This window comes from Podarcis tiliguerta, assembly GCF_965153285.1.
Source record: "Podarcis tiliguerta genome assembly, chromosome: Z".
NCBI classification, from domain to species: domain Eukaryota; kingdom Metazoa; phylum Chordata; class Lepidosauria; order Squamata; family Lacertidae; genus Podarcis; species Podarcis tiliguerta.
This window is the reverse complement of record NC_139553.1, coordinates 47,787,905-47,814,423: the sequence shown is the minus strand read 5'-3', so window position 1 is coordinate 47,814,423 and position 26,519 is coordinate 47,787,905. Positions and strand designations below refer to the sequence as shown.

Here is a 26,519-nt window from a genome sequence, read left to right as displayed (position 1 = left end):
CAACTGTGCTGCGTTTGAGGGCTCTCCTACTCATTCTGCTGAGCATGGTCCTGGACTTGTACCCCACGAATCCTACTCTGCCAGACCACCACAGCCGGCAGCAAAACCTAGCATGAAAATTAAAAAAAAAAGTCATGACACATTTGAACACTTAACATTTGTCTAGCAGGAATCTGATCCAGTTCTCATTTTAGATCCTCCCACAAGTCTCTGGCTTGACATGCCATTCATGTGGCAGAATGAAAAGCAGGCTTTGGATTAAGGTTGCTTTCTTCTGCTCTGCATTTTAGATCTCTGGTTGAAGAGGAAGACCCTCACATGAAAGTATCCATTGGGAGCAGCGATATGGGTGTGTCTGCCCATCTACAATCATCAAAGGCAGGAACCACAAGATTTTTCACCAGCAACACTCATAGTTCTGTAGTACTCCAGGTAAGTTGACACCATGATCTGAACAGCCATATCATCCTTTTGAGAGTTCCTTTTATTTCACGGGTGCTTCTCTGACAAGTTCTCATTGAGGTTGAATGCCTTATCTCTCTGTTGGTGTGCTTTGCCAGTGCCATTGCAGCCATTTGTAATTAAGTACAGTCATACCTTGGGTTGAAGTTGCTTCAGGTTGCGCTCTGCGGTGACCCGGAAATAACGGAACACATTACTTCAGGGTTTCGCCGCTCACACATGCACAGATGGTCAAAACGATGTCACGCGCATGCGCGGAAGCGGCCAATCGCGACCCATGCATGTGCAGACGTGGATTGGTTCGCTTCAGGATGCGAACGGGGCTCTGGAACGGATCCCGTTCGTATCCAGAAGTACCACTGTACATAGTTGTAAGTTTGTTGCATTTATGTAACCCTAATAAAAATTATTATTATTATTATTATTATTATTATTATTATTATTATACCCAAGGTGATACTTAAAAGTAGTAAAAACAAACAAATGGTATTAAATACGAAAGAAGTGAGTTCCTCACCAACCCATGGTCTGCTTGGGAGGTTGAAGGCATGTGCTCCTAACCAGGGCTTCTCCTCTTCTGCCCTCCTACAGGGCGTACAAATCTTAAGTAGCCGCATGGAAGCAGGGAGGTGCCAACTCCTGCCCCAAGGGTTCTCTCGGACTAGTGGTGGTCTCTGCAGTAGCTGATGATATATGCTTCTCCTCTTCTGCCTTCCTTAGGGCACATGGGTACCTGTTACTTGTTAGCTTCTGAAATTTCTTCTCTTCTGCCAATTTAACATTGTGATCAGATTAGCAGCAGCAACAGGAAACCTGACCTTTTGCTAGAATTAAAGGAGACAACAGTGTGTGTTTGACATTGTGCGAGCAGAGAGAGCCATTTGCCCAAGAATCACACATGGATGCCTTCCAGGGAATCTGCCAGGGGAAGCGGTCTCTCAGTGTTAATATTTCGCTCCTACTACCTTCTTGTTCCCTTGGCTCAGAGCATGTTTCGACGGGCAATTCAATTTCATTATCCATCAGTGCACTTTGCTGGAGTCCAGACACATCCTGTGACCATGGTTATAGTAACCATCTGCTGCTGTTACTGTGTGGTCTTTGACTTGCATTTCAAATAACTGTGAAATGAGGCTAAATCCCACACCTTGGATAGGTCGCATTGCTCTCTCATTGATTTAATGGAGGAAGAGAGTTAGTATTGGGATGGAAATATGCCTGTGTTCTGGGAACTTGCTCCAGCTGAATGTTTGCATTGTGCTCTGCTGATTTTTGTATTAGAAATGGAATGTTGCAGGTATATCCAAAAGTTTTTGTGAGGCATGTGTGGTTCTCAGACAGCCTAAAACAGAATGAAAAGAATTTATTTATTTTATTGAATTGGTATACTGCTGTTCATTCGAAGATTGTATTTGCTTGTATTTGTAAAAATACAAATGAGAATGCAGAATACATAATAAAACAAAAAACAAAACAATAACCCCTCCTACCACAAGAATCCCTTAATGTGTATGCATACTAGATTGGGGCTGAATAAGACTCTTCTTCCTACCTTTCTCCACTCCCTCACATAGAGGCCCTAGAGGAAATGATGATGGTTTGGGGCAGTTCAGGGAAGTAAGTTGCAGAAGGAGCTCCTAGTGTGTAGGAGAAATTGGCAGGTATGGGGGAGAGAAAGAGAATAGAATAGCAGTGCCAGCATCTATCATTTATATAGCATTTTTATTGTTGTTTAGTCATTTATTTGTATCAGACTCTTCGTGACCCCATGGACCAGAGCACGCCAGGCACTCCTGTCTTCCACTGCCTCCCGCAGTTTTGAGCACTTTAGAGCACTCAAAATACTTCACGTGCATCTCTCAGTAATTGTTAATGGCAACCTAGTGGTTGGGTTTGCATTATTATTTCCCTCATATTGAAGATAGTTAAGATGAGGCTAAGAGAGAATGGCCTGCTTAAGTCTTTTCTAGTGAGTTCATGGTGAAAGTGGGTTTTAGACCTGGGGTTTTCTGTTCATAGCTTGGATTTGTAACACACATACCACCAGAGCTAGAAGATGTCTCTCTTGTCCAACCTTGGATTATCATAAGTTGTGGACCTGTAGAGTGGACTTGGAAAGTGCTGTTGGGCTCACATTCTGCTAGGGACCAAAATAAGTTTTCCTAATTATATGAAGAAATTGAGTTTGTGCCCTGTGTAAGCATGTCTGCATTCTGGCAACTTGTTCCAACCTGAATCCTTTTCTTAGCGGGGGAACAATTCTGCAGCATCTTCAATTTTACTTTGCAACTAGCGAAACCATTCCCCCAGCCTAGTCTCCTTCAAATCAACAGCTTTTGAGTGATTATTTTGGTTATACTGAGTAAAAGCTAATTCTAAGGGACTGAGTACCAGGGACATTCCTTCGGGTTGCAGTGATTATCAAATAGTGTGAGGCAAGAGAGACTTCTGGAGGAAATATAGCTAACTAGTGATTGATTGGCAGAAATAATTATGTGCTGATTGGTGATAGCCAAGACATAAATCTTGGTTGTCATGCCTTCTCTTTCGAGAGAGGAAAATAAGGGATTAAGTTCACATTTACTGAAGAAAGCTGTTCGTCACAGTGGAGACAAGAGGTTTTTGGATGTGGGGAATGTCTTAGAGCATGGGTAGACAAACTAAGGTCCGGGGGCCGAATCCGTCCCAATCGCCTTCTAAATCTGGCCCATGGACGGTCCAGGAATCAGCATGTTTTTACATGAGTAGAATGTGTCCTTTTATTTAAAATGCATCTCTGGGTTATTTGTGGGGCATAGGAATTCGTTCATTCCCCCCCCCCCAAAAAAAAATATAGTCCGGTCCCCCACAAGGTCTGAGGGACAGTGGACCGGCCCCCTGCTGAAAAAGTTTGCTGGCTCTTGTCTTAGAGCGAGGAACTGCCAGACACCACATAATAGGCCTCAAGGCTAGCCCTCAGGGCATCAGGTCAGCGAAACCTTACTTTCAACTACTTCTGAGATTGGGATGAATTACCCAAATTGTAATCTGTCTGCCAGTTAATTTTCACCTGGAACATGAATTGAATGTTGGCATTAGAAGAGACATTAATTAACATTAACAAACAGACTGAAAAAATAATACAAAAAGTATATCTATTTGAGATTAAGAAAGTTAACAAACGGATAAGGTTGCTCTGCTGGTTAAGAATCGTTACTTTATATTACTTTTAACTCTCTGTCATTTCTGTGGGGTGCTGGTGGCAGAAGACAAACTACATTCCTGAGCATGGGAAAGCACTTTTCTCTTAAAGAGAGAAGCTTTTCAAGGCCCAGACTGTTAAGGTGGAAACTAACAGAACCCAATACGGCAAAGATTGTTGGTGTGATTTGGCAATTATTGAATGAGCAACTGAAAGAGCTCAGAGCTGAGATGCATAAAATGGTGAATGGAAATGGATCAGAGAAAGATCAGACCAAAGAAAACACAGGATCTTTGGAAAAAATACTGATTAAGATCTGCTGGGACATGAGAGTGGAATGATAGTAGATGATGGAATGGAGAAGACCTCCACGCAGTTGCCTGGAGGAGTGAAACAGGCAAAAGACAGAGTTGTGATGCTGGGGAGCAGAACGAAACCATGGACAGAAACATTAAGAAACATCCTGATATGGCAGAGATAGAGCTGAGAGAGAAAGGATCCTGTGTGCAAGTTGGAGTGAATTCAGAGGAAAATGGCATCCGGTGATCCTTATGGAAAAAGAGTGGAAGAAGCAGAAATGGAAGGAACTTTATTTCCAAATTAGGGTGGGAAATCATGGCCAGCAGGAAATGGGATTGGAAGATATGGAACTGGGTACAATTTAATGAATATACAACTAGTAAATAACTATGGATTATTATTCTAATAATGGGTAATAGAATTTTTTGGAGATATAACTGTTATATGGGGCTGGTGGAAGGCTGTTCTTGACATTTAGCGATAGTAACAATTGAAGAGCTCCTTTTGGACTTTTTGTGTGGAAAGGAAAATGAATGGACTTGAGATGCCTGGGGTTGAAGATTGGGAAAAGGCCACCTAGCAGATTGAGGAACAGCTGGACATCATCCTATGTGTGCGCACGCGCAGACACACACACACACACATTTGACAGACTGAGAACTGGAAGTTCTATTTATTTCTTTATCTGTCCCCCCCCCCTCTCATGATCTTTATTTCTTGTGCTTTCTTTTTCTCCTATCCACCTTACATTTGCTTATGCTTGGCTTTCCTTTTTGAGGTCCTCTACTCTGGGTATTGCACAGGAAGGTAATGAATAGAAGGTGAAAGACCCTGTGTGAGAGTCAGGGAAGGGAAGGTCTCCCAGGGTGGGAGGCTGGGAGAAGAAAGGAAACCGTCTAGGTGAGAACTGGGGAGGGTTCATCCCCTTTTCATGTGAGACAGGGGTAAGGATCTACCCCAATAGAGGACTTTGTATTTCTCTCTCTCTTTTTTGTTGATTTTATAAATATTTAGATTAAAAAAATAAAATAGATTAAAGTAAAAAAGAAAATAGTGTGGGACTTATTTGAACCATTGTGGAGTGGTTTTTCTATTTTGCAGCCCAGAGAGCTCGTTCTTGCAGCTGGGTGGAGCTGTTGATGCCATATTTTCTCTTGTAGGGTTTTGACCAGCTGCGAATAGAAGGTTTGCTTTGTGATGTGACACTTGTGCCAGGCGATGGTGACGAAGTGTTTCCTGTTCATAGGGCAATGATGGCATCTGCTAGTGATTACTTCAAGGCCATGTTCACAGGTACAGTGGATAGCAGTGATAAGGTGCATTCTGCATTTTAAAAAAAGGTCTGCCACGTAAGAGTGTGTTTGGCATGAATTATTCTTGTGGTATGTGTTTATCCTGTCCAGCTAATGGTTATGTGTGAAGTGGCTTTGTCTCTGGAACAAGAAATTTTATAGGGGAAGTTCTTTCAAGCTTTAACTATATCTTATCTAAATTTTGTTCTCAGGTGGGATGAAAGAACAAGACTTAATGTGCATTAAGCTCCATGGCGTGAACAAAATAGGTTTAAAGAAGATCATTGATTTTATTTATACTGCAAAACTTTCTCTCAACATGGACAATCTTCAGGATACTCTAGAAGCTGCCAGCTTTTTACAGATATTGCCTGTGTTGGACTTCTGTAAAGTTTTTCTTATATCTGGGGTAAGATATCTTAGGTTATTGCTCGGTTTGCCTCTTTTTTATTTTCTCTGTTAAAATCACAGTAAGTTTGTCAGCCTGAAAGATTGATACAGTTGGGACCAACGCAGGAAATTCAGTAGTTCTGTAGCACCCCTGATATGTGACCTTGATTTAAAAACTTATAGCAAATGAGAGTTCACCACCTTTCAAGCTCTTGAGGAACAAAAACTTATAATCTGCCCCTTAAATTAAAGCACAATTCCATCAGGTAATGATTTGCCTTTCATAGAGAGATGGATGAGAGCAGGTTTTCCACGAGTATCGTGTGAAACGTATTGATGCCCAGTAATTTGCCTCATGTTTTTATCATTCAGGATTCCAACCCTTGGGGCTTTGTTGTATTGTTGGGCCGGCTGAATGTTTAAGGCATTTGTCAGGATTTCAGCTGAGAGAGATCTGAAAGTCCAGGTTGTGAAATGTCCTCTTGTGCCAAGACAGGCACTTTCTATGTCTGGAACAGCTGGGGTCTGTCACACTGAGAGGTGCTGTGCAGGTTTTGTGTCTCCTGTTGTTTGGGTGAGAGCATCTTGCACTTACGTAAGGTCCTTTATCTCTGATTTAGTTGCACATGGGCCTAGAGTCCTCATTACTATTAAATGAGTTGTGCTTAAAAAGCCAGTGACTTCTGTGCCATTTTGCATATTGCTTGCAAAGTGCCCTGGGAGATGGGGTGTGTGTGGAATGACATTGACTTAATGTGCAACTATTAAAAAATGGCACTCATAGATTTTTAAGACATGTGTCTTAGAATCAATGTGAGAGAAAGCAGGCTGTTTCAAATGGCCCCAAAGCTGTATAAGGAGAAAAAGGATTGTGAAGCACTTTTCGTGCTGAGGGTTATATGGTCTTCTGTTAAGAGTTATGTAATCCTAGATCCTGCATTGTATCCAGTGGTAGTTCTACTCAGAGTAGACTTAATCTAATGGTCACAACTAACTGAGTGGAACTTAATGTGTTTAAGTCCTCAAATTTCCCATTAGAGGTCAGTCACTTAGGATTCTAATTCTGAAGGCCGTCTGAAATCTCAGATGAAGAAAACGAAATATAAATTCTGGTCGCCTGGACAGTGGGGTCCAGAGGACAGCCAAGAGGTAAAGAACAACCCACACATTTTATCCCTGGGTTTAGCAGTGAGGATACAGGATTATCTGTGCGTTGGTTACGCTTGCAAGCCCATTAACTGCTGGCATCTCTTCCTTTTTCAATTTCTTTCTCAAAATTTCCACCTGCAGCTCTGTTTATATGGGACTGCTGTCATTAGTTATCCTATCTCTCTAGCTTTTCATTTTAGCTGCAGTTGCTGTATCTGACGCTCTTTGCCCCCTTCCCTGTGCGTCTAAGCTCTGCAGAAGAGAGGATTCTGCCACGTTACAGGAAAAACTATATTCAAGTTTCCTTTCCCCCTCTTTGCTATTTCTTCAGTAATAACAGAATGAAGGCCCTAAAGTTGCAAAAGGTTGCAGCCCCTCCAGAACAGTATTTGGACCCATAGGTGGGGGAGTTCTGTGATCACCCTCTCTCTGGCCTTCTAGGTTTCTTGGCAATAGGGATGGGAGGACATTGCTTCTCTTCTTGGACTCAAAGCACATGCTGGAGTTTTCACCCATTTTTCACCTTTGCTGGCTAGCCTGCCTGCATCTGTAGAAATCTCCAGGAGAGCGAAAGCTTTGTGTCCTCTGGCTGGCAGACTTGACAGTAGTAGTAGTGGTAGTAGTAGTAGTAGTAGTAGTAGTAGTAAAGCTTTGGGAAGAAGAGTAAGGGGTGCAGAGACATGGGTGGAGGACATAGGATGCAGCAACCTGTAGCAGAGCAAAGAATGCAGAGATGCCTATGAGTAGAAGTAGCCTGGGGTGCACAAAAGAGAGCTCTGTGTTTGAAGAGAAGAGATGCTCAGAAGGAGAGCTAACAAAGATGGAGGCGCAGCTGTGCATAGTGTTCAGTGGGGCGCAGAGAGAGGGGAAAGTTAATGGAGAATAAGTTAAACAGGAGGAGTTAACATGCCACACTTAGTGGCTTAGTGCCCACCTGAGTGACTCAGAATGGCTTTCAGTGATTTGGGTGGTGCCCTCCTGTCCTTTGCTGGGTTTTTGTTTGGGGTGTTGTGATCAGTTCTAGCAGTGCTGAACTGCTCCATCATCCTCTCATGGAATAATTACTTATCCGTTCAGCTCATGTTTTTCTGTATAAAGCAGTGGTGTGAAACATCATTTCACCAGCTCTTGGGATGTTAAAATCCCTTTAAAAACGATTGTCCTCCAAACAGCCAATCATGAAAGGTTGCTCATCCTCTTCTTAGTTTTAAAAGCAGGCTGCTGAGGTTGAGTGCCTTCCCCCAGCCCCACATGCAGCCACCTAGTGTGTGTTGTTGAATTCTGCAAATAGAATTTTGCCCGAAGTGCTGGACATGAACTGGATTCTGAGATGTTGGTTATATTCATGTCCAGCATTCTAATGCCTTGCTTGGCGTTCTTGTTAAAACTTTAAAGTGTACTCTGATAATTTGATGGTATTTCTCAAGCTGCACTGTATTATTGCTGTTTCGCCTTCCGTCCAGTGCATAGTTAGACTATTACAGCTGCATAAGTAATTACTTGTAATAAAGTCGTATGGAAATTGAAGACTTCTTAAGCATGCATGTTTCAGATTTTGCTCAGTCTCAAGAGCTTCCTAGAAGAAACATGAAGCCATGTAGCAAACTAATCTAATAAGATAATTCAAATAATTAAGGAGAACCCAATCAGTTATACTCTTCTGTTCTGTGGGCCTCGTGAGCAATGGCCAATAGTAATTTGGTAATTTACTGGGAATCTGTCAGTTGGGAATGAGAAAGCTAATAGCATGCTGTAATGCAGGAATACAGTGGTACCTCGGGTTACATACGCCTCAGGTTACATACGCTTCAGGTTACCGACTCCACTAACCCAGAAATAGTGCTTCAGGTTAAGAACTTTGCTTCAGGATGAGAACAGAAATTGTGCTCCGGCAGCGCGGTGGCAGCAGGAGGCCCCATTAGCTAAAGTGGTGATTCAGGTTAAGAACAATTTTAGGTTAGGTACGGACCTCCGGAACGAATTAAGTACTTAACCTGAGGTACCACTGTATAGTTGAATAAAATCCACCATAACATACTTCCTTGGGCTCAGAGAAGTGGTTCCTAAAGCATATTGGATTTTAAGAAAACAACAAAATTAAATCTCTTGCACTCAAGAGAGTTGCAACTCATAAAAGCGGGGGCTGGAGGGAGAAAAAAATTGGAGGAGAGCCAGTTCTTCAGTGCAAGTAAAAAGTGCCAGTTATAGGTTTTAGAGGGGTAGCTGAGCCATCAGTCCCAGAACCAGAAGGACCCCTGATCCCAACAGCTGAAGAGCTGCCAGGTAGGGTGGCTTCCTGCAGCAGGAAGGAGTAAGTGTGAGGTGTGAGCTGTGGAGGATGTGTGGCCTTTAATTACTTGCTTTATTTATAAAACTGTTTATAGCTCACCCTCTCATATAAAACATCAAGGCAGTGTATAGCAAAAGTACAATAGAACATAAATGCATTAAAAATTTTTTACAAAGCAATAAGAAATGACTGGCTCATCTTGAAGGCTCTTAAGACTGTCATGGCCGCAGCCTCAGGAACCAAATGCAGGACTTTGTCCTGGGAGGGCAGAAGAGGAATCACAGAACTGTAGAGTTGGAAGGGACCCTGAGGGTCATCTATTTCTACCCCGTTCAATACAGAAATCCTGCCCACATCTGTCCCTGGCTGGGCTTGAACCACTAACCTTCTCATTCAGCCAGACACGCTGACCCATTATGCCACAAGGTGCTCCTGACAGAGGAAGATCTTTGGTTCAACCCCTGGCATCTCCAGGTACAGCAAGAAAAGACTTGTTTCTGAAACCCTGGAGAACTGCTGTTAGTGTAGACAGCAGTGAATTGGATGGGCTAATGGTGTGGCTTGGCATAAGGCAACCTCCCATCTTCCCACAATAATGTCTATTTATACTTTATGTGGACAGTCTCTTTGCACACCTCTCCACAGTCTAGCTGGGTCCACACTTGCACACACCAATCCAAAGAAATGTACAGTTTGTGTAAAACACACTGAGTGTGGTGGTATGTCTACATTAGCAACCCTTGTGTTACTGTAATGTGCAGGTGAACATAAAGCCAGAGCTTAAAATGGAGGAAGTGACTTTTCTCTTCCTATCATAGGTTTCCTTAGAGAACTGTGTCGAAGTGGGGCGGATTGCCAACACGTACAACCTCACAGAAGTGGATAAATATGTGAACAACTTCATCCTCAAGAACTTCCCAGCACTGTTAAGTACTGGTGAGTTTGTGAAACTCCCCTTTGAGCGCCTTGCCTTTGTCCTTTCAAGTAATAGCCTTAAGCATTGCACGGAGCTGGAGCTTTTCAAGGCTGCCTGCCGCTGGCTGCGGTACGAGGAGCCACGGATGGAATGCGCAGCGAAACTCATGAAAAACATCCGGTTCCCTCTGATGACTCCGCAGGATCTTATCAACTATGTCCAAACTGTGGATTTCATGAGGACTGACAACACTTGCGTCAACTTGCTCTTGGAAGCCAGCAATTACCAAATGATGCCCTACATGCAGCCAGTGATGCAGTCGGAAAGGACGGCCATCCGTTCGGACAGCACTCACCTGGTCACGCTAGGGGGAGTGCTCCGGCAGCAGCTGGTTGTCAGCAAGGAGCTGCGGATGTACGATGAAAAAGCACACGAGTGGAGGTCTCTGGCACCTATGGACGCTCCCCGCTACCAGCATGGCATCGCTGTTATTGGGAACTTTCTCTATGTTGTTGGCGGACAGAGCAATTATGACACGAAAGGAAAGACAGCGGTTGACACAGTGTTTAGGTTTGACCCTCGGTATAATAAGTGGATGCAGGTGGCTTCTTTGAATGAAAAGAGAACCTTCTTCCACCTAAGTGCCCTCAAAGGACATCTGTATGCTGTTGGTGGTCGAAACGCAGCTGGTGAGTTAGGTAAGTCTTCACCTTGGTCCAAAAAACCCCCCTTTCCTGACTTGTACAGCAATAATTATTTACTGTTGTATGCAAATAAGAACTAATTCGTTACTTACTTACTTACTTACTTACTTACTTACTTACTGTATTTGTATCCCACTCTTTTTCTCCAAGCAGCTTAAGATGGCAAACATGGTTGCCCCATTCCTTATCCCCCCCCCCCCAACAATAACCCTGTGAGCTAGGTTAGGTTAAGAAGCAGTGACTGGTACAAGATCGCCCAATGAGTTTCATGGCTCAGTGGGAGATTTGAACTCCAGTCTCCCTGGTCCAAGTCTGGCCCTCTACCAGTATACCACACTGGCACCTTGTTTTTATTTTTTAATGTTTTTGGTTGTAATGTGTTAAGAAGTGTGTATCAGGAGATTATTATTGAATTACCAAATCCACCATGCCAAAATATAACCCATGTGTTCACCTCTACATTCGCCATCTGATTTGTAAGGAGAATGTGGTGACATTGTGAAATTCTGCTTGTGGAATTGTGTTGGTTTCTGTGAGACAGTGGAAGTAATTGTGCAAATTGCACAATCCTGTGGATGTCTACCCAGAAGTGAGTCCTAGTGAGTTCAGTGGCCCTTACTCCCAGATGTAAGAGTAAAAGATTGTAGCCCAAGATTCCTGTTTCTGCTCACTTGGCATCTCCTTGATAAGTGCAGAATGCAGACAGCTATGTATATAATGAAATTGTGCAGGTGAAACCACCCACGTATTCTATATCACTTGATGATGTTCCTCATTTAATTTATTCTTACTTGATATGTCCTGACACGGAGTTCTTGTCGTAAACAGTTACCTTGGATGTTCTATGGATTGCCAAGTAACCGCACTGATTTTCTGTAAGGAGCCAGATCCATTTGTATGAAAATCAGTGTTTGGCTGACTGCGCTTTTGATTTTGTGGCTGAAATGCTCCCCCATCTCATTTAATTGCATCACAAGTTATTTTTCACTTTTATTGCTGCTTTCATATATATTTGCTGCAAAAGGGTGGAGAATTGGCATGATCTTTCTCTTGCTGTCATAAAAGAAATAAGCAGAAGGGACGGGGGTACATTTTCATTACATTACATGGCAGGAGAACAATGGATTTGGAGTTCACTTTTTTGGTGCAAAAGCATAGCAAGCAAACACATGTGGGACTGACCTCGACCTACAAGAGTGCAACTTTGAACTAATCCTATTTTATCACTTTTCATCAGTGAAAGATAATATGCTCATTGTCAGTGCTGACCTTTGGGGTTTTCACAGCTTCGAAATCTTGAGTCCTCTTTCCAACAGAAGCTGTTCAGATGGACCCCACTTTGGATGGGAGAAGCCTTCCCCAGTTGGATACCCTCCAGATATTTTGGACTACAATTAGCATAAGAATATAAGAAGCGCCCTGCTGGATCAGGCCTGTGGTCCATCTAGTCTAGCATCCTGTTCTCACAGTGGCCAACCAGATGCTCATGGGGAACCAGCAAATAGGATTCAAGCAGAAGAAAACTTTCTTTTCTTATGGTTTCCATAAGCTGGTATTCAGAAGTATTAATACCTCCATATACAGAGGCCAAGCCGAGCTACCATGACTAATAGCCAGTTATTGCCATCTGCCCTGGCCATGCTGACTGGTGCTGTTGAGAGTTGTAGTCCATAACATCTGGAGGGCACCAAGCTGTAGAAAGCTGGTTTTGAACACATTCTTGGAAAATAAATATATTTGGGTTCAGCCACGAGTATAATCTAGGATGGTTAGATGATTTGAGGGCTATGTTGTCACTTGAGGAGTGAGTCCCCTGACTATGGGCATGCCTTGTCCAGCTAAACTAAGCTGGGGGGTTTCAGGCAAGATGTGTTAAGGGCAGCAGGTGTGTGTACCTGGAGTCCCAGGAACACTGCAGAACATTCGTCTGTGCTGGTCGGTTGCAACATAGCTGGAACTAGTTTATTTATATATCATGTTTTCCAGAGATACCTTTGTGCTCAGAATGGTTTGCAGAAAATAATCAGTCTTGATAAAAAAAGTCATAACAAATAAAAGGTATAATCCCACTATAGTGAATTGCAGCTCTTTATTGCGTAGCCAAAGGCCATCACTAGTCATACATAGAATAACGCCGTGGAAAGTGGAAAACCTCTCAAAATATGATTACAACAAGCTAACTGCATTGTCTGCTGTAATATTCGACGCACATCCAATATTTTTAGCTCTGTAACACACAATTCAACCATTAACAAATCATTTTAAATATAGCAAATCTCAGTGAGCATAAATGGGTTAGTTAACAATATCCAGTCCTCTTGCATCCCAAAGCTGGTAGCCTTAGTGCCTAGTAGCTCCCCTCATAAACTTTTATACCTGGACCCAAACAGCCTGAAAACATTTTTGAAGGCCCCTAAGGCTGAAGAACTGGGACGCAGGTGGTGCTGTGGGTTAAACCACAGAGCCTAGGACTTGCCGATCAGAAGGTCGGTGGTTCGAATCCCCGCAACGGGGTGAGCTCCCATTGCTCGGTCCCTGCTCCTGCCAACCTAGCAGTTCAAAAGCACGTCAAAGTGCAAGTAGATAAATAGGTACCGCTCCGGCGGGAAGGTAAACAGCATCTCCGTGCGCTGCTCTGGTTCGCCAGAAGCGGCTTAGTCATGCTGGCCGCATGACCCGGAAGCTGTACGCTGGCTCCCTCGGCCAATAAAGCGAGATGAGCACCGCAACCCCAGAGTCGGTCACGACTGGACCTAATGGTCAGGGGTCCCTTTACCTTTAAGGCTGAAGAGTGTGGCAAAGCTTGTAGAAACAACCAGCCTCTGATAGTGAGTGCATGGTGTTTCTCTCTTCAACAGGGTGATCAAAGAACTGGTTCATACACTTGCCACCTTTATGACATGGAAGAACAGACCTAGGTTCTTGTCTTAGACCATGCACAGACTTGATGGTTCTGCATTGTGGCCCAATATCTGCAGTTATTTAAACACACACACACACACACACACGATGATAGTGGGAAGATTATGTGAACTGTGTTGATACATGCATGGGATTTGCGTGCAGAGTCCCTTTCTTACATGCTGAGATTTGTACATAGTGGGTGGGAGGATAGTGCCAGCTCCCTCATATTAAAAAGGAATTGCCAGCTTGGTAAGGGTGTGAATTGGGGCAGTTAAATCTACTGACTCTCCAAAAGACTAACTAACTGCAGAATAGGTTTTTGTGCACATGCTTATATGTAAAGCAGCTTAGTGATACACGCAGTATACACATGTTCAGAATGTTACTGTGGGAATGTTACAAAGTGACCTTAAAAGTTAAAGAATGTGTCTTAGCAAACGGGAATTGTGTAAAATTGACTTGCTCATCGCTGTCAAAAGGCACCTTACCACAAGTGCAATTGTTATTAGTTTTAATGGATAAACCACCCTTAGTTCTTATTCAAATGAAGAACTAAGTGTCGTCATGTTGTGAAAACGGCAGTCTTATGCAGCCTTAAAGGATAACATGATGCTGTAAGTATAGTCCACGAAAGTTTATGCCATAATTTTCTCAGCTACCCCTCTGCAAATGTCTTGTCAACTTCAATTTTGCATTCTGTCTGTCCACTAAAGGTGTTTTGCAGAAGCATGGTGACCTGATGAATGCACATACACTAGGTTCTGTGTGTTACTTCTATATTTTAGGAGTCTCCCAGTCAAGAAAGTGATCAAATTTTCACTAGCTGTTGATTACTAGCTCACTTACTTTCCTATATGATTTTGTGCTTTTCATTTTTTATTGTTCTATTATAATTCACACCGCTTTCTTGTGCTAGCTGAAAAGCGATACATAATCCCATAAATAAATAAATAAATAAATGTATGTATGTATGTATGTATGTTTCAAGTTGGAGGGTCAGGTTTTCCCAAAGCCTGCATGAAGAGACTGTGTTCTTTAGGCTGTAGATCACTAACCTCTGCAGAGACCCCATGATGGTCTCTGCACTAGGTGTTCTGATTGCATTTCTTCTGAGCTGCTATCATAGTTGGAGCCATCCCTCTGTATCGGTATGGTATTGTCAGTCTGCTCTTTTTCTTTTTGGAAGGTGGCTTAGCGCCAAGAGTTCCTGTGATAAATCCTTTGGCTGTGTATTCCTATCTGAGGGCTTAGAGCAGATTTGTATTGTAAGCATTGGCTGCACATGGTGGGTTGTGTGAAGTCACAGAAAATGGGGATGGGTGGTAAGTGGGTTTCCTGCGCAAGGGGTGTGTGTGTTTAAAACAGTCCTTGCAGAGCTACACCATCTGTGTCCTTGCAGAAAATGCACCAGCTGTGTGAACTGATCTAGGGTTTGGATTGGGATGGAGTTGAAATTATTGTGGTCTGGTAGACCTGTGAGCACCAGATGTGGAGACGTATTCCAAGTGACTAGCAACTATTTTACCTTTTGAAAACAAAGTAGGACCAATAGAGAGAATGAGATATTTCGGATAAATGTAATCTTAGCTCCCTGGTATTTTTCCAGGGCACTGTCAGTGCAGGTTGCCCTCCTCCAAATTGTTCATTAAGTGTAGATATCAAATTGCTATAATATAGAGAGTCGACACACAGAGATTATAATGCCTGTGTATTCTACAAAAGGAGAGAGAACCAAAGGAGGCACAAAAATAAGCCATCTTGAAATCCTTAAAAAATGAAAACCAAACCAGGACCACTAATTGCTCCACTGCTACCTATTAACAGAGGGAAGCCAGAGGAGGCTTGCTGGGTTTGGTTTTTGAACATCAAAATCTATTTGGCATTCACAGTTGTAAAATAGAAGTGATCTTTGGCCAAGGGTGCTAAATATGTGATCCAGCAGGGAGGGGGATATGAAAAATAAAGTTTTTGTCCAAGCTAGAGTCTGAGAATAGGTCTTTGCTTAAAAGGAAAAGTGGGAATTTCTGTTTGAATATATTATCTGCCTTTACACATGGCTCCTAGCAAAATATCATATTTTGTCTTATTTTTCCAGATAGCCTAGCTGAAACAAAGCTTTTAGCAGGCACTTAAAACTGTGGAAGAAAAGTGCCTCCGTAATATTAATAATTAAGCACTAAAAATATGTTTCTCACAGATGTGGAGCAAACATGTGTTCTGTGGAGCTTTCTATGATGCAAGCCACATAACGTGAAGTTGTTGTCCTTTGGATGATAGTGCACATTCCCTTCTTTGCTCCTCTTGCAGGTTTGGTGAAGTGCATGTGTGAGTCTATATTCCTCTATGTCTCCCTCCATAGAAATTTGTGAGGGGAGGAGTCACAGTGAATGACTGTGGATGATGCTTCAAATTAGCTGTAGAATATGGTTTGGATTGTATCATTTTAAATTACAGGTATGTGGTTGAAAGGCCACGACCTTTTTTTTTCTTTTTAAAGAAATTCTCAGCATTTAGAATAGTAGCATATAAGGAAAAAGGCTTGTCTAGAACCTTGTCTGCACTTTTTCTGAGTGCAGGATTTATTTATTTTTTCGTTTTACCAGTGGGTAGCATCTGACGCCATAGAATTCTGATGCTTTCTGCTATGATATCCCATGAGACGTATTTATATTTGAATGCCCTAGCCCTCACAGTGGTGTATGCAAAGGCCAATGTGATTGCACGTGACTTGCTTTTGCAGTTTGGATTTTTGCCCTCTGTTAAGCGGATACAACTGTGTTGAAGCTAAGGAGGTCACACACTAGGCGTGTGTTCATTAGTCAGAAGCAAACATAAAAGGAAGGTTTCGTATGTCTGCATTCATGTCAGTAGCAGAAAGAATTAGAAGTATAAAATAATGGTGGTTCTGAAAGGCCGTGAGTGATTGCATTTCCCATATTGAAATACCATTCAGCAGTTTGAAGTAGAAATCACAGGGTCACTCAATGCGCCTTGTTGTGCGGAGGGCTGAGTCGTTCTTCCCTGAGCAAGACAAAATGGCTGGTGCTGAAGAACTGCTTCATAGCTATCTAGCACCTGCGTAACCATCTGCCTTGTTCTGTACAGGATGTTCCTTATTGCTAAAAGAAAACAAACAACAACAAAAAACACCCTACTCTGTTAAAGCCTCATATTAGATCTCTTCGTTTTCTCCTCCCCCCACTAAAAACCTGGACGAGATTGTGGTTTTGGTAAAGCTACTGGTAATTTTTTTTTGTCAGCTGCTAATTGGAATTATTTTTTGAGCATATTTTTGCAAAATTGTGGTGCCTATTTGTGCTTTCCGCCTCCTCTTCCCAGTTCCTCAGTATGTAATGTAATGTACCTCCGTTATTCTCTGATGAAAGGTGATATAGAAATTTAATAAATAACGACAGCAACAATAATAAAATGCATTCTCTAGATTAAAAACTCAAGAATACAATCAATTTCAGTACCAAGACCCAAACCCAGCCTAAAAGGAAGGCTAATACTGGCCACCAGCAATAGATAATTTAGCACATGAAAAGAGTTGACAGATATTAATGTTTAATATCAGAAGGCCTGGAATAATAGAAAGGTCTGCTTCTGGAACTAAAAAGACACTGAAGTAGGTGTTAGGGGAACACCTCTTAAAAATGCGTCACACGTAATATTTTATTTAAAGTGCTTACATGCTATCTTTCAAGGCAAAGCCCTAGCAAGATGCCTCACAAAAGATAATTAGATGCTTATACATAGCAGGAACCTTGTGTTTCTAAACATTGTTATGGTACAGTCCAACTGCAATGGTTCTTGCCTAAGCCCCCAGTGACCTTCCTTTTAGTCACCCACTTGTGATCCGTACTGTTAACAACCAGCATTATTCCCCCTCCCCCAATACCTTCCCCCTGCTCTGGTTCCACCTCCCACCTGGGTTGGTCTGATGCATAGGTCTGTGAAACATTTGTTCCAATGATAATGATTTCTTTGGAGGTCTTTAAGCGGAGGCTTGACAACCATATGTCAGGAGTGCTCTGATGGTGTTTCCTGCTTGGCAGGGGGTTGGACTCGATGGCCCTTGTGGTCTCTTCCAACTCTATGATTCTATGATTAGAGTTTAGACTGCCTTCATGCTAGATCTAAGTAGGGTGGAGGGTAATCTGGGGGGAAAGAAAGGGAGAAATCATAACCCAGTGGGTTTTGTTTTGCTTTTAAAATGTCTCACTCTGCTCATTTGTTGTTGCTTCTACATAGCCACAGTGGAGTGCTACAACCCAAGGATGAACGAATGGAGCTACGTAGCAAAAATGAACGAGCCTCACTATGGTCATGCCGGAACAGTGTATGGGGGGCTGATGTATATTTCAGGTGAGCCTTCCTATTTTCTTCTTCTTCTTCTTCTTCTTCTTCTTCTTCTTCTTCTTCTTCTTCTTCTTCTTCATTTGTATACTGCCCATCATCCAACAATCTCAGAGTGGTTCACAGCATAAAAATACAAGATAAAACACATAATAAAAACAAGAACAAAAGAAACCAATAATCCCTCCCTCCCGCAAAACATTTTAAAGCATACAGGATGTAAATCAGCCAAAGGCTTTGTTGAAAAGCAGTGTTTTTGTCTGTCATGTAATGGTGCATAATGAAAGTGCCAGGCAAGATTCCATGGAGAGAAGACTCCACAAATGGCCTGTTATTGTGCTGGCACCCTCTGGACCTCTCGTGGAGAAAGCACACAAAGAAAGGCCTGCAACGATGATCCCAACGATAAATTGGGGGGAGGCGGTCTTTGGGATATTGTGGTCCTGAGCCATTTAAGGCTTTATAGGTTAAAACCAGCACTATGAATTGGACCCAGAACCTAATTGGCAGCCAGTCCAGTCAAGCCAGGGTCAGTGTAATATGCTCAAATGGCCTTGACCCAGTGAGCAACAAGACTGCTGAATTCTGCACCAGCAGAGGTTTCCAAACTGTCTTCAGAGGCAGCCCTACGTATAACATGTTGCAGTAATCTAACCTAGAGGTTACCAGAGCATAGACAACAGTTGTTAGGCTATCCCTGTCCTGACAGGGGCGTAGCTGGGACACCAGCTGAAACTGATGGAAGGCACTCTGCTGAGGCCAGCTGAAGCTGAAGCAACAGTAATGGATCCAGGAGTGCCCCTGAGCTATGTGCCTGCTCCTTCAGAGGGAGTGTAACCCCATCAAGAGCAGGCTACCTCCCACTAACAGTGCCTCAGTCTTATCTAAATTGAACTTCAATTTGTTGCCACTCTTCCAGTCCATTACTAGGACGAGACAACGGTCCAGCACATCCACTGCCTCACCTGCAGATGTAAAGGAGAAATAGAGTTTTGTGTCATCAGCATATTGCTGACAATGTACAGTGGTACCTCGGGTTATATAGGCTTCAGGTTACATGCACTTCAGGTTGCAGACTCCGCTAACCCAGGAATCGTGCTTCAGGTTAAGAACTTTGCTTCAGGATGAGAACAGAAATCGTGCTCTGGCAGCGCGGCGGCAGCGGGAGGCCCCATTACCTAAAGTGGTGCTTCAGGTTAAGAACAGTTTCAGGTTAAGAATGGACCTCCGGAACGAATTAGGTACTTAACCCGAGGTACCACTGTACTCCAAAACTCTGGAGTGCTCTGGACATCTCTTGAGATTCATCTGCTACAACAGCAGAGTTAAGATCCTGGTGGATGAAGCAGATCTTACTCCAAGCCAACCTAGCATTCGGCAACAGGATCCACAGACCCATGGTCTGGCAACCATAATTCCCCAGGTTGGAGGAGGGGCTAGCGCACGGCACAGTCACCAACAGCCTGTGCCCTGTGCCCCTTACCTGGCCTGCCCCGCCTCCCACACCTTCCCTCCCCCTGCCCTGAATCATGGCAAGTAGAGCCTCCCTTGCTCTTGCCAACTCTTCTCTTTGCAAGCACATCCTATGCCTCAACAAAAAACCCAAATTAAGAAACCCACAAGTTAAAAACCGTTTAAAAACATTTTATTATAAAACTTATTACTTCTGAGTGAGATTGCTCCCAACTACTCCCATAGTTTTTTAAAACTGTAATTCCAGTAACCTGTATCAAGATCGTTTGCTCTTTCCAAGCAGTGGTTTCTAATGCCCCCCACAAATCCTAATTTCCTTCAAAACTGTTCCAAACAGGACATGCTATGACATCTTCAGATTTCATTTTAGATAGTTATCTCAGCTGGCAGGTGATTATTTTCTGAAACAACCTCCTTAATAACGTATTTGTGTTTCTTCTTCTTAAACCTTCAAAAAAGGGTTTATTAGGAAATCACAAACTCAGCCACCATGCTGTCTCTAATCCTACAGGTGTCTCTATTGTAAGAACTGACTCATTTTGACTGGGATAAGTTGTACCTCAGGGAGGCCTAGCAAATCCAATGCATGTTAAGATAAATACTGCATCTTTGGGGTAAACATCAAGAACTTTGAAGTCTAGCCAGCGTATGTAAATCATTGCATCCTTCAAACACGTCATCAGAGGGAGAGAGCAGCCTACAGAGTCTGTTTTGCCTGATTCACATCAAAACGCTGTGATTTTAAAAACCTATTTTAGTTGGCAGCAGTGCAGCAGTTAGCTTATTCTCTCAGTGTTATCAATTCTCTGAACAATTGTCTCCCCCAGAGAGGGCTGGAAGCCAGAGGAGCATATGCCTCCCGTCTGCCACATGCACCTGTGTCGGAGTGGAATGCCTAGAGTGGGGGCCCCAAATCCTTTCAGCTGCCTTGTTCTTGGATCAGTTTTTCCATGAAAGAAATGTCTCCCTCCCATAGCAGGCTGCAATCATGAGTACTGTACTGCTTCCAAGCGGGGTCGAGTTGATGGCACACGTACTTTGCATTCAGAAAGCCCTTGCTTCAGTCCTTGGCATCTCAGAGCTAAAAGACATGGGTGGCAGGTGCAGAGAGACCCCCCTTCCCAGCCTTAGACCCTGGAGGGCAGCTGCCAATCAACTCTGGGCGGATCCTATAGAAGTCTGTGTTGTTTCAAATGAGTTTGTATCTACCTCTGGTTCTAGCAACCTACTCTGGCTGTGGGTGTTTTTGGACAGAATTAGGAATCCTGCTCTTTTGTTTTTAGCAGCATCTTCTACAGAGAATGCCATAACAGCATAAAATGTGCCACAGAACCCTTTATAACTATGGCAGCGAATGGTGCTCACAGCGCTCAAGGTCTATGCAAAGCCCTTTTCATCTGGAATAAAATATTAATTTCACATATATGCTCCTAGGATCAGAACTGGCAGTGTCTCACCATAAATGAGAGCTTGGGGTCATAGTGGATAGCGTGATGGAGATGTCAACCTGGTGTGTGGCAGCTGTTAAAAAGGCAGATTCCATGTTAGGGAAAAGAACTGAAGAGAAAACTACCAATATCGTAATGATATAATACAAATTGATTGTGCGACCACATTTGGAATACTGTGTACGGTTCTGGTGGCCTCACCTCAAAAAGGATATTGTGGAGTTGGAAAAGGGCAACAGCATGATAAAGGGAATGAAGTAACACCCATATGAGGAAAGGCTGCTGCATTTTGGGGAATGAGGAAAAGTGAGTAAGACGTAACATAATAAGTTTGTAAAATAATGCACAGTATGGACAGAGAACAGTTTTTCTCCCTCTCACTTGACACCTAGAACTCATGGGCATCCAACTTGGATGGCTTTAAAAGAGGATTGTACCAAATTCATGAAGGATGAAGTTGTCATTGGCTGCTAGCCAGGATGGCCATGTGCTGCCTCCATGGTTGGAGACAGCATTGCTTCTGAATACCAGTTTCTGGAAACCACAGGAGGAGGAAGTGCTGTTGTACTCAAATCCTGCTTCTTGGTTTCCCACAGGAATCTGGGTGACCACTGTTAGAACAAGATGATGGGCTAGACAGGCCACTGGCCTCATCCAGCATCATCTTATGTTTTTAGTCTTGCACTTCATTGTAGGGAGTTGACAACAGGTTGACAGAGGCATGTTTTTAGCACTTGTGCCATCTTCAAGTGTGTCTGCATTATTTTTTGTGTGTGTTTTGATAGGTAGTTATTTAATGCATTTATTGCTATTTGCGTATTTATTAGAAACTTTTATATGTAGCCCTTCATCCTGTTTGTATTTTAGAGTGGTGTACAACCAGTTTATATCACAGTACAAATAAGCAGTAATAAAAGTAGACAAACAAAACTTAAGATATACTGAAAGCTCAAAATGACTGGGTGAATGAAAATAGTTTTGCCTTAATGCTGGAAAAATTGCAGTGTGTTTAAAGCTGCTTACAATGTTGATGTATAATACAGTGGTGCCCCGCAAGACAAATGCCTCGCAAGACGGAAAACCCGCTAGACGAAAGGGTTTTCCGTTTTGGAGGTGCTTTGCAGGACGAATTTCTCCATGGGCTTGCTTCGCAAGACGAAAATGTATTGCGATTCCTGGGGGGTTTTTTCCGCTCCCCACCCCCTTTTTCTAAGGCACTAAGCTGCTAATAGCCTTTTAGCAGCTAATCCACTAATCCCTTAAGCCTTTAATAGCCGCTAATAGCCGCTAAACCGCTAATAGCGCTAATCCGCTAATAGGGTTGCTTCGCAAGAGGAAAAAACCGCTAGACGAAGAGACTCACGGAACGGATTCTTTTCGTCTTGCGAGGCACCACTGTAGATCATCAAATACTTTTTTTGTACAAAACAAACTAATCAATGAAGTGTTAGGAGCAGAACCCAGCAAACAATTTTTTTAAAAGGAAAGAACCTATTCAAGGACGAAATGGTAAACATTTTTAAAGCACGCAGAAATAAATACAGTTGGCATCCGTTTCATGGGGGGTTCTGTTCCTGGCCCCTCTTTGCATCAGCAAAGCATACATGAACGCATCCCTGCCCTGTTCTGCTGTTTTAGTGATGTGTTTAATGACATTTTGGTCACTTCCGGGTTCAGTGATGTGCGCATATGCACGATCACACATCATTCAGTCATGCATTAATCGGTCATTGCCTGTAAATAAAACTCTGGCAAATGCCTGAAGGTTAAAGTAGAAGGGGTCCAGCAGATCTCCATGAGGAGGACATTCCAAATCACTGTCTTTAGTGTCCATATGTCTGATCTCACCTATTCAAACATGCCCCTCCATGGTCCTGAATGGGGTAACTGTGCCCCTGAAGCCTGGGAGTCATTCTGGACTCACAGCTGCCGATGGAGGCGCAGCTCAATTCTGTGTCCAGGGCAGCTGTCTACCAGCTCCATCTGGTATGCAGGATGAGGCCCTACCTGCTCGCAGACTGTCTTGCCAGAGTGGTGCATGCTCTAGTTATCTCTCGCTTGGACTACTGCAGTGCGCTCTATGTAGTGTCTCAGAAACTACAACTAATCCAGAATTCGGCAGCTAGACTAGTGACTGGGAGTGGCCATCGAGACCATATAACACCGGTTCTGAAAGATCTGCATTGACTCCTAGTACGTTTCAAGCACAATTCAAAGTGTTGGTGTTGACCTTTAAAGCCCTGGCCCAGTAGACCTGAAGGAGCGTCTCCAACTCCATCGTTCTGCCCAGACACTGAGATTAAGCACCGAGGGCCTTCTGGTGGTTCCCTCCCTGCGAGAAGTGAGGTTACAGGGAACCAGGCAGAGGGCCTTCTCGGTATTGGTGCCTGCCCTGTAGAATGCCCTCCTACCAGATGTCAAAGAGAAAAACAACTATCTGACTTTTAGAAGACATCTGAAGGCAGCCCTCTTTAGGGAAGTTTTTAATGTTTAATGCTGTATTGTGTTTTTAATATTCGGTTGGAAGCCGCCCAGAGTGGCTGGGGAAACCCAGCCAGATGGGCGGGGTTTTATTTATTTATTTATTTATTTATTTATTTATTTTCCCCTGAAAGACTGGGAATAGCTGCTACCAGTCAGTGTGGACAATATTGAGCAAGATGGACCAGTTGTCTGACTCTGTAAGGCAGCTTTCTGTTCTTCTAACTGTTGATCTCATTAGCATTCCTCTTACATGAGGTGTTTGCTTTTTCTCCCCTGTCCTAGGAGGCATCACCCATGACACTTTCCAGAAGGAACTAATGTGCTTTGACCCTGACACAGACAAATGGATTCAGAAGGCTCCGATGACCACAGTTAGGGGCCTTCACTGCATGTGTACTGTCGGTGACAAGCTTTACGTCATTGGTGGAAACCATTTTAGAGGAACCAGTGATTACGATGATGTTCTAAGCTGTGAATATTACTCGCCAAGCCTAGACCAGTGGACACCAATCGCTGCTATGCTGCGCGGTCAGAGTGATGTCGGGGTGGCTGTGTTCGAAAATAAAATATACGTTGTGGGAGGATATTCGTGGAATAACCGTTGTATGGTGGAAATAGTCCAGAAGTATGACCCAGAAAAGGATGAGTGGCACAAAGTCTTTGACCTCCCAGAATCCCTTGGGGGCATCCGTGCTTGCACTCTGACAGTCTTCCCTCCCGAGGATAATACAGGCTCACCATCTAGAGAATCACCTCTTTCGGCCCCTTGAGACGTGGCATCGCTGGACTTACCATGTTGTCGCTCCAATACCACTGCACTGCATCAGGGATTCGCCTATTTGTCTTCAGTAGTATCTTACAAGGCTTACCCTGAAGCAGCTGGCACAGTAACACAGTTGGGGGTGGGATGTAACAAGAAGATGGGCGTCACTTGTGGGGTTTGGTCTAGAAAGTTTTATCGAGTGGACAGCCAAGTGCCAAGCAAAGTGAGGTTTTATTGTTTCATTTTGTTTTTTGAGCCAATCGCTTAAAAAATGAGGTATTGTCTTAGGAAAAGAAAAACCTTTGCATCAGGCGCTTAGATGTTCTGTACTGGGTACACGGGTCACATAGATCAAGAAGCCGTGTAAGTTGAGCCAGTGGGGGGCGGGGTGTGTGTGCAATGAATGGGGAACCTTGTTTGCTAAGCCCTGTTGCTGGAGGACCATCTTTCCTCGCTGCACCTCTGGAGAGAGGGGGAGCCCCTGATGCACACAACTTTTAGCAGCTATCTGGCCTCAGCTACCTCCCTCTTCTAATGGAGTATTTCAGACCTGTTTACTGACCTGACACTGGAGGTGCTTTTCAGAGGATATGGCAGACAAGAGAAACACAGCCTTTTTGAGACCATTAATAGATATACAATAAGCAGACCCTGAATCTATAAACCAGGGTTGTTGTTTTTCTAAATAACATATTAAGGGGTTTTCTTTTCCTTTTCTTTTCTGAACCTCCACATGCAAAGTGAAATGTGCTGGAGATTTGTAATTGTGTTTTTACTTTCTGTTCTCTTCCTCCTCTCCTTTCCTCTGCCCCGAAATAAAAGCTCTGATTCATCATGGGAGCCTGAGCAATTCATACATTGGAGGGAGGGGGTTTGGTTCAATTGCGCAACCCAGTGGGGTGCCTGTACTAGATTTTGGGGTAAACAAGGGCTAGAATCTCTTAATTTGAAGCCACTAAAATTTTGAGCAAATGGTTCCCTACTTTCCCCTCCTCCTCCCTCCTCCCTCCACAACCCCCCTCCAAATACCTTTTTGTTGGTTAAGAGAACTTGCTTCTTACACCTCTGTATAAAATCTCAGTTAATATACGGTTGTTTAGCACAAAATGCAGCTTTTACAGAGAGCTGCTTTTGCTCAGAGAATTCAGACTACCCTGTTTCTTTTGTTCAATAAAATCTTTAACGGCAATTAGTTGGGTGGTTTTTTAATTTTAAATTGTTTTAAAGGGCTCATTAACCTTCTCTCCCTTCTCCCACTTCCCTGTTGCCAGGAAACGTCTGTATGTATCTTTGTGTGTGGGTAGCACAACCTGCTGGGAAGCCAGTTTTGTAAGAGCTTCCAAATTTTGGGGGGGAGAGCAATGCTTGACCTACTTTTCCAGCAGCTCCCCTGGGAAGCCCAGGCTGAGCCCATTGTGAATTCTGTGTCTGCAAGGGGGTGGGGTGGGCACTGGCGCTGAAAAGTTATTCGCAGAAAGCCGGTTTGGCTGAGCTTAATAAACCACCCCACAAGGTGGAGCAGAATCTCTGGGGCATGCTTGGAAGAGGTTTGTCAGCTGTGGCTTTGAGGCACACACAGGGCTCTCAAGTGGAAAGGCTAGAGTTCAGTGGCGGGGGGCACCTCCAGGTTGCGGGCTAGGAGGGAGGCCCGTCTGCAACACTGGAGAGCCCTGCCAGCCAGTGCGGTCAAAACAGCTAGATGGATCCTGTTGGAAGGGACCCCAAGGGTCATCTCTCCCAACCCTCTACAATGCAGGTATAATGCCTAAAACATCCATGACAGGTGGCCATCCAACCTCTGCTTTAAAACCTCCAAAGAAGAAGAGTCCTCCACCTTTCCATCCCACAGTCGAACAGCTCTTAAAGTTCTTTCTGATGTTTAGTTGGAATCTCCCTCCTTGTAACTTGAAGCCACTGGTTCATGTCCTACCCTCTGGAGCAGGAGAAAAGAAGCTTGCTCCATCCTCCATGGGACAGCCCTTGATATATTTGACTGGTACATGGCAGCTTCCTGAGTTCCTATGGGCAGTGTAGTGAAGGAATGTGGTTTGCAGAGTTGGACAAGGCAGACTTGGGTTTAGATCTGATGCAGCACGTAGCTCTCTAGGGGACCTTGGGCCAATCTCTAGGCTCATCCAGAGGCAGCCAGTGGGATGCTCTCCAGAGGCTATTGTTGGGCTACCAACACCAATCAGCCCCAGCCAGCAGAGTTAATTGTCATGATTGATGGGTATAGTAGTCCAATAATACCTGAGAGGGTATTACCTGCCTAACCCCAGTGGGGTGCCACAGGGTTCTGTCTTGGGCCCGGTCTTATTCAACATCTTTATCAACGACTTGGATGATGGACTCAAGGGCATCCTGATCAAATTTGCAGATGACACCAAACTGGGAGGGGTGGCTA

The 26,519-nt window shown here is 43.6% G+C and overlaps 1 protein-coding gene across 7 annotated transcripts in view; it reads left to right on the top strand.

Moving 5' to 3' along the window:
* LOC310669082 (kelch-like protein 13) overlaps window positions 1–25,304 on the top strand; it is a 74,431-nt gene extending 49,127 nt beyond the window's left edge. For 6 of the 7 annotated variants that reach the window (XM_083422606.1, XM_083422607.1, XM_083422605.1 and 3 more), the window contains 6 exons: window positions 291–432; window positions 5,104–5,236; window positions 5,448–5,644; window positions 9,883–10,678; window positions 17,843–17,956; window positions 23,635–25,304. In XM_083422606.1, the coding sequence (XP_083278732.1) occupies window positions 291–432; window positions 5,104–5,236; window positions 5,448–5,644; window positions 9,883–10,678; window positions 17,843–17,956; window positions 23,635–24,122 (1,870 nt within the window). In that variant the 3' untranslated portion in view covers window positions 24,123–25,304. The remainder of the gene's footprint in view (window positions 1–290; window positions 433–5,103; window positions 5,237–5,447; window positions 5,645–9,882; window positions 10,679–17,842; window positions 17,957–23,634) is intronic. The other variant, XM_083422611.1, reaches the window with a different exon arrangement.
* Window positions 25,305–26,519: the final 1,215 nt, after the last annotated feature.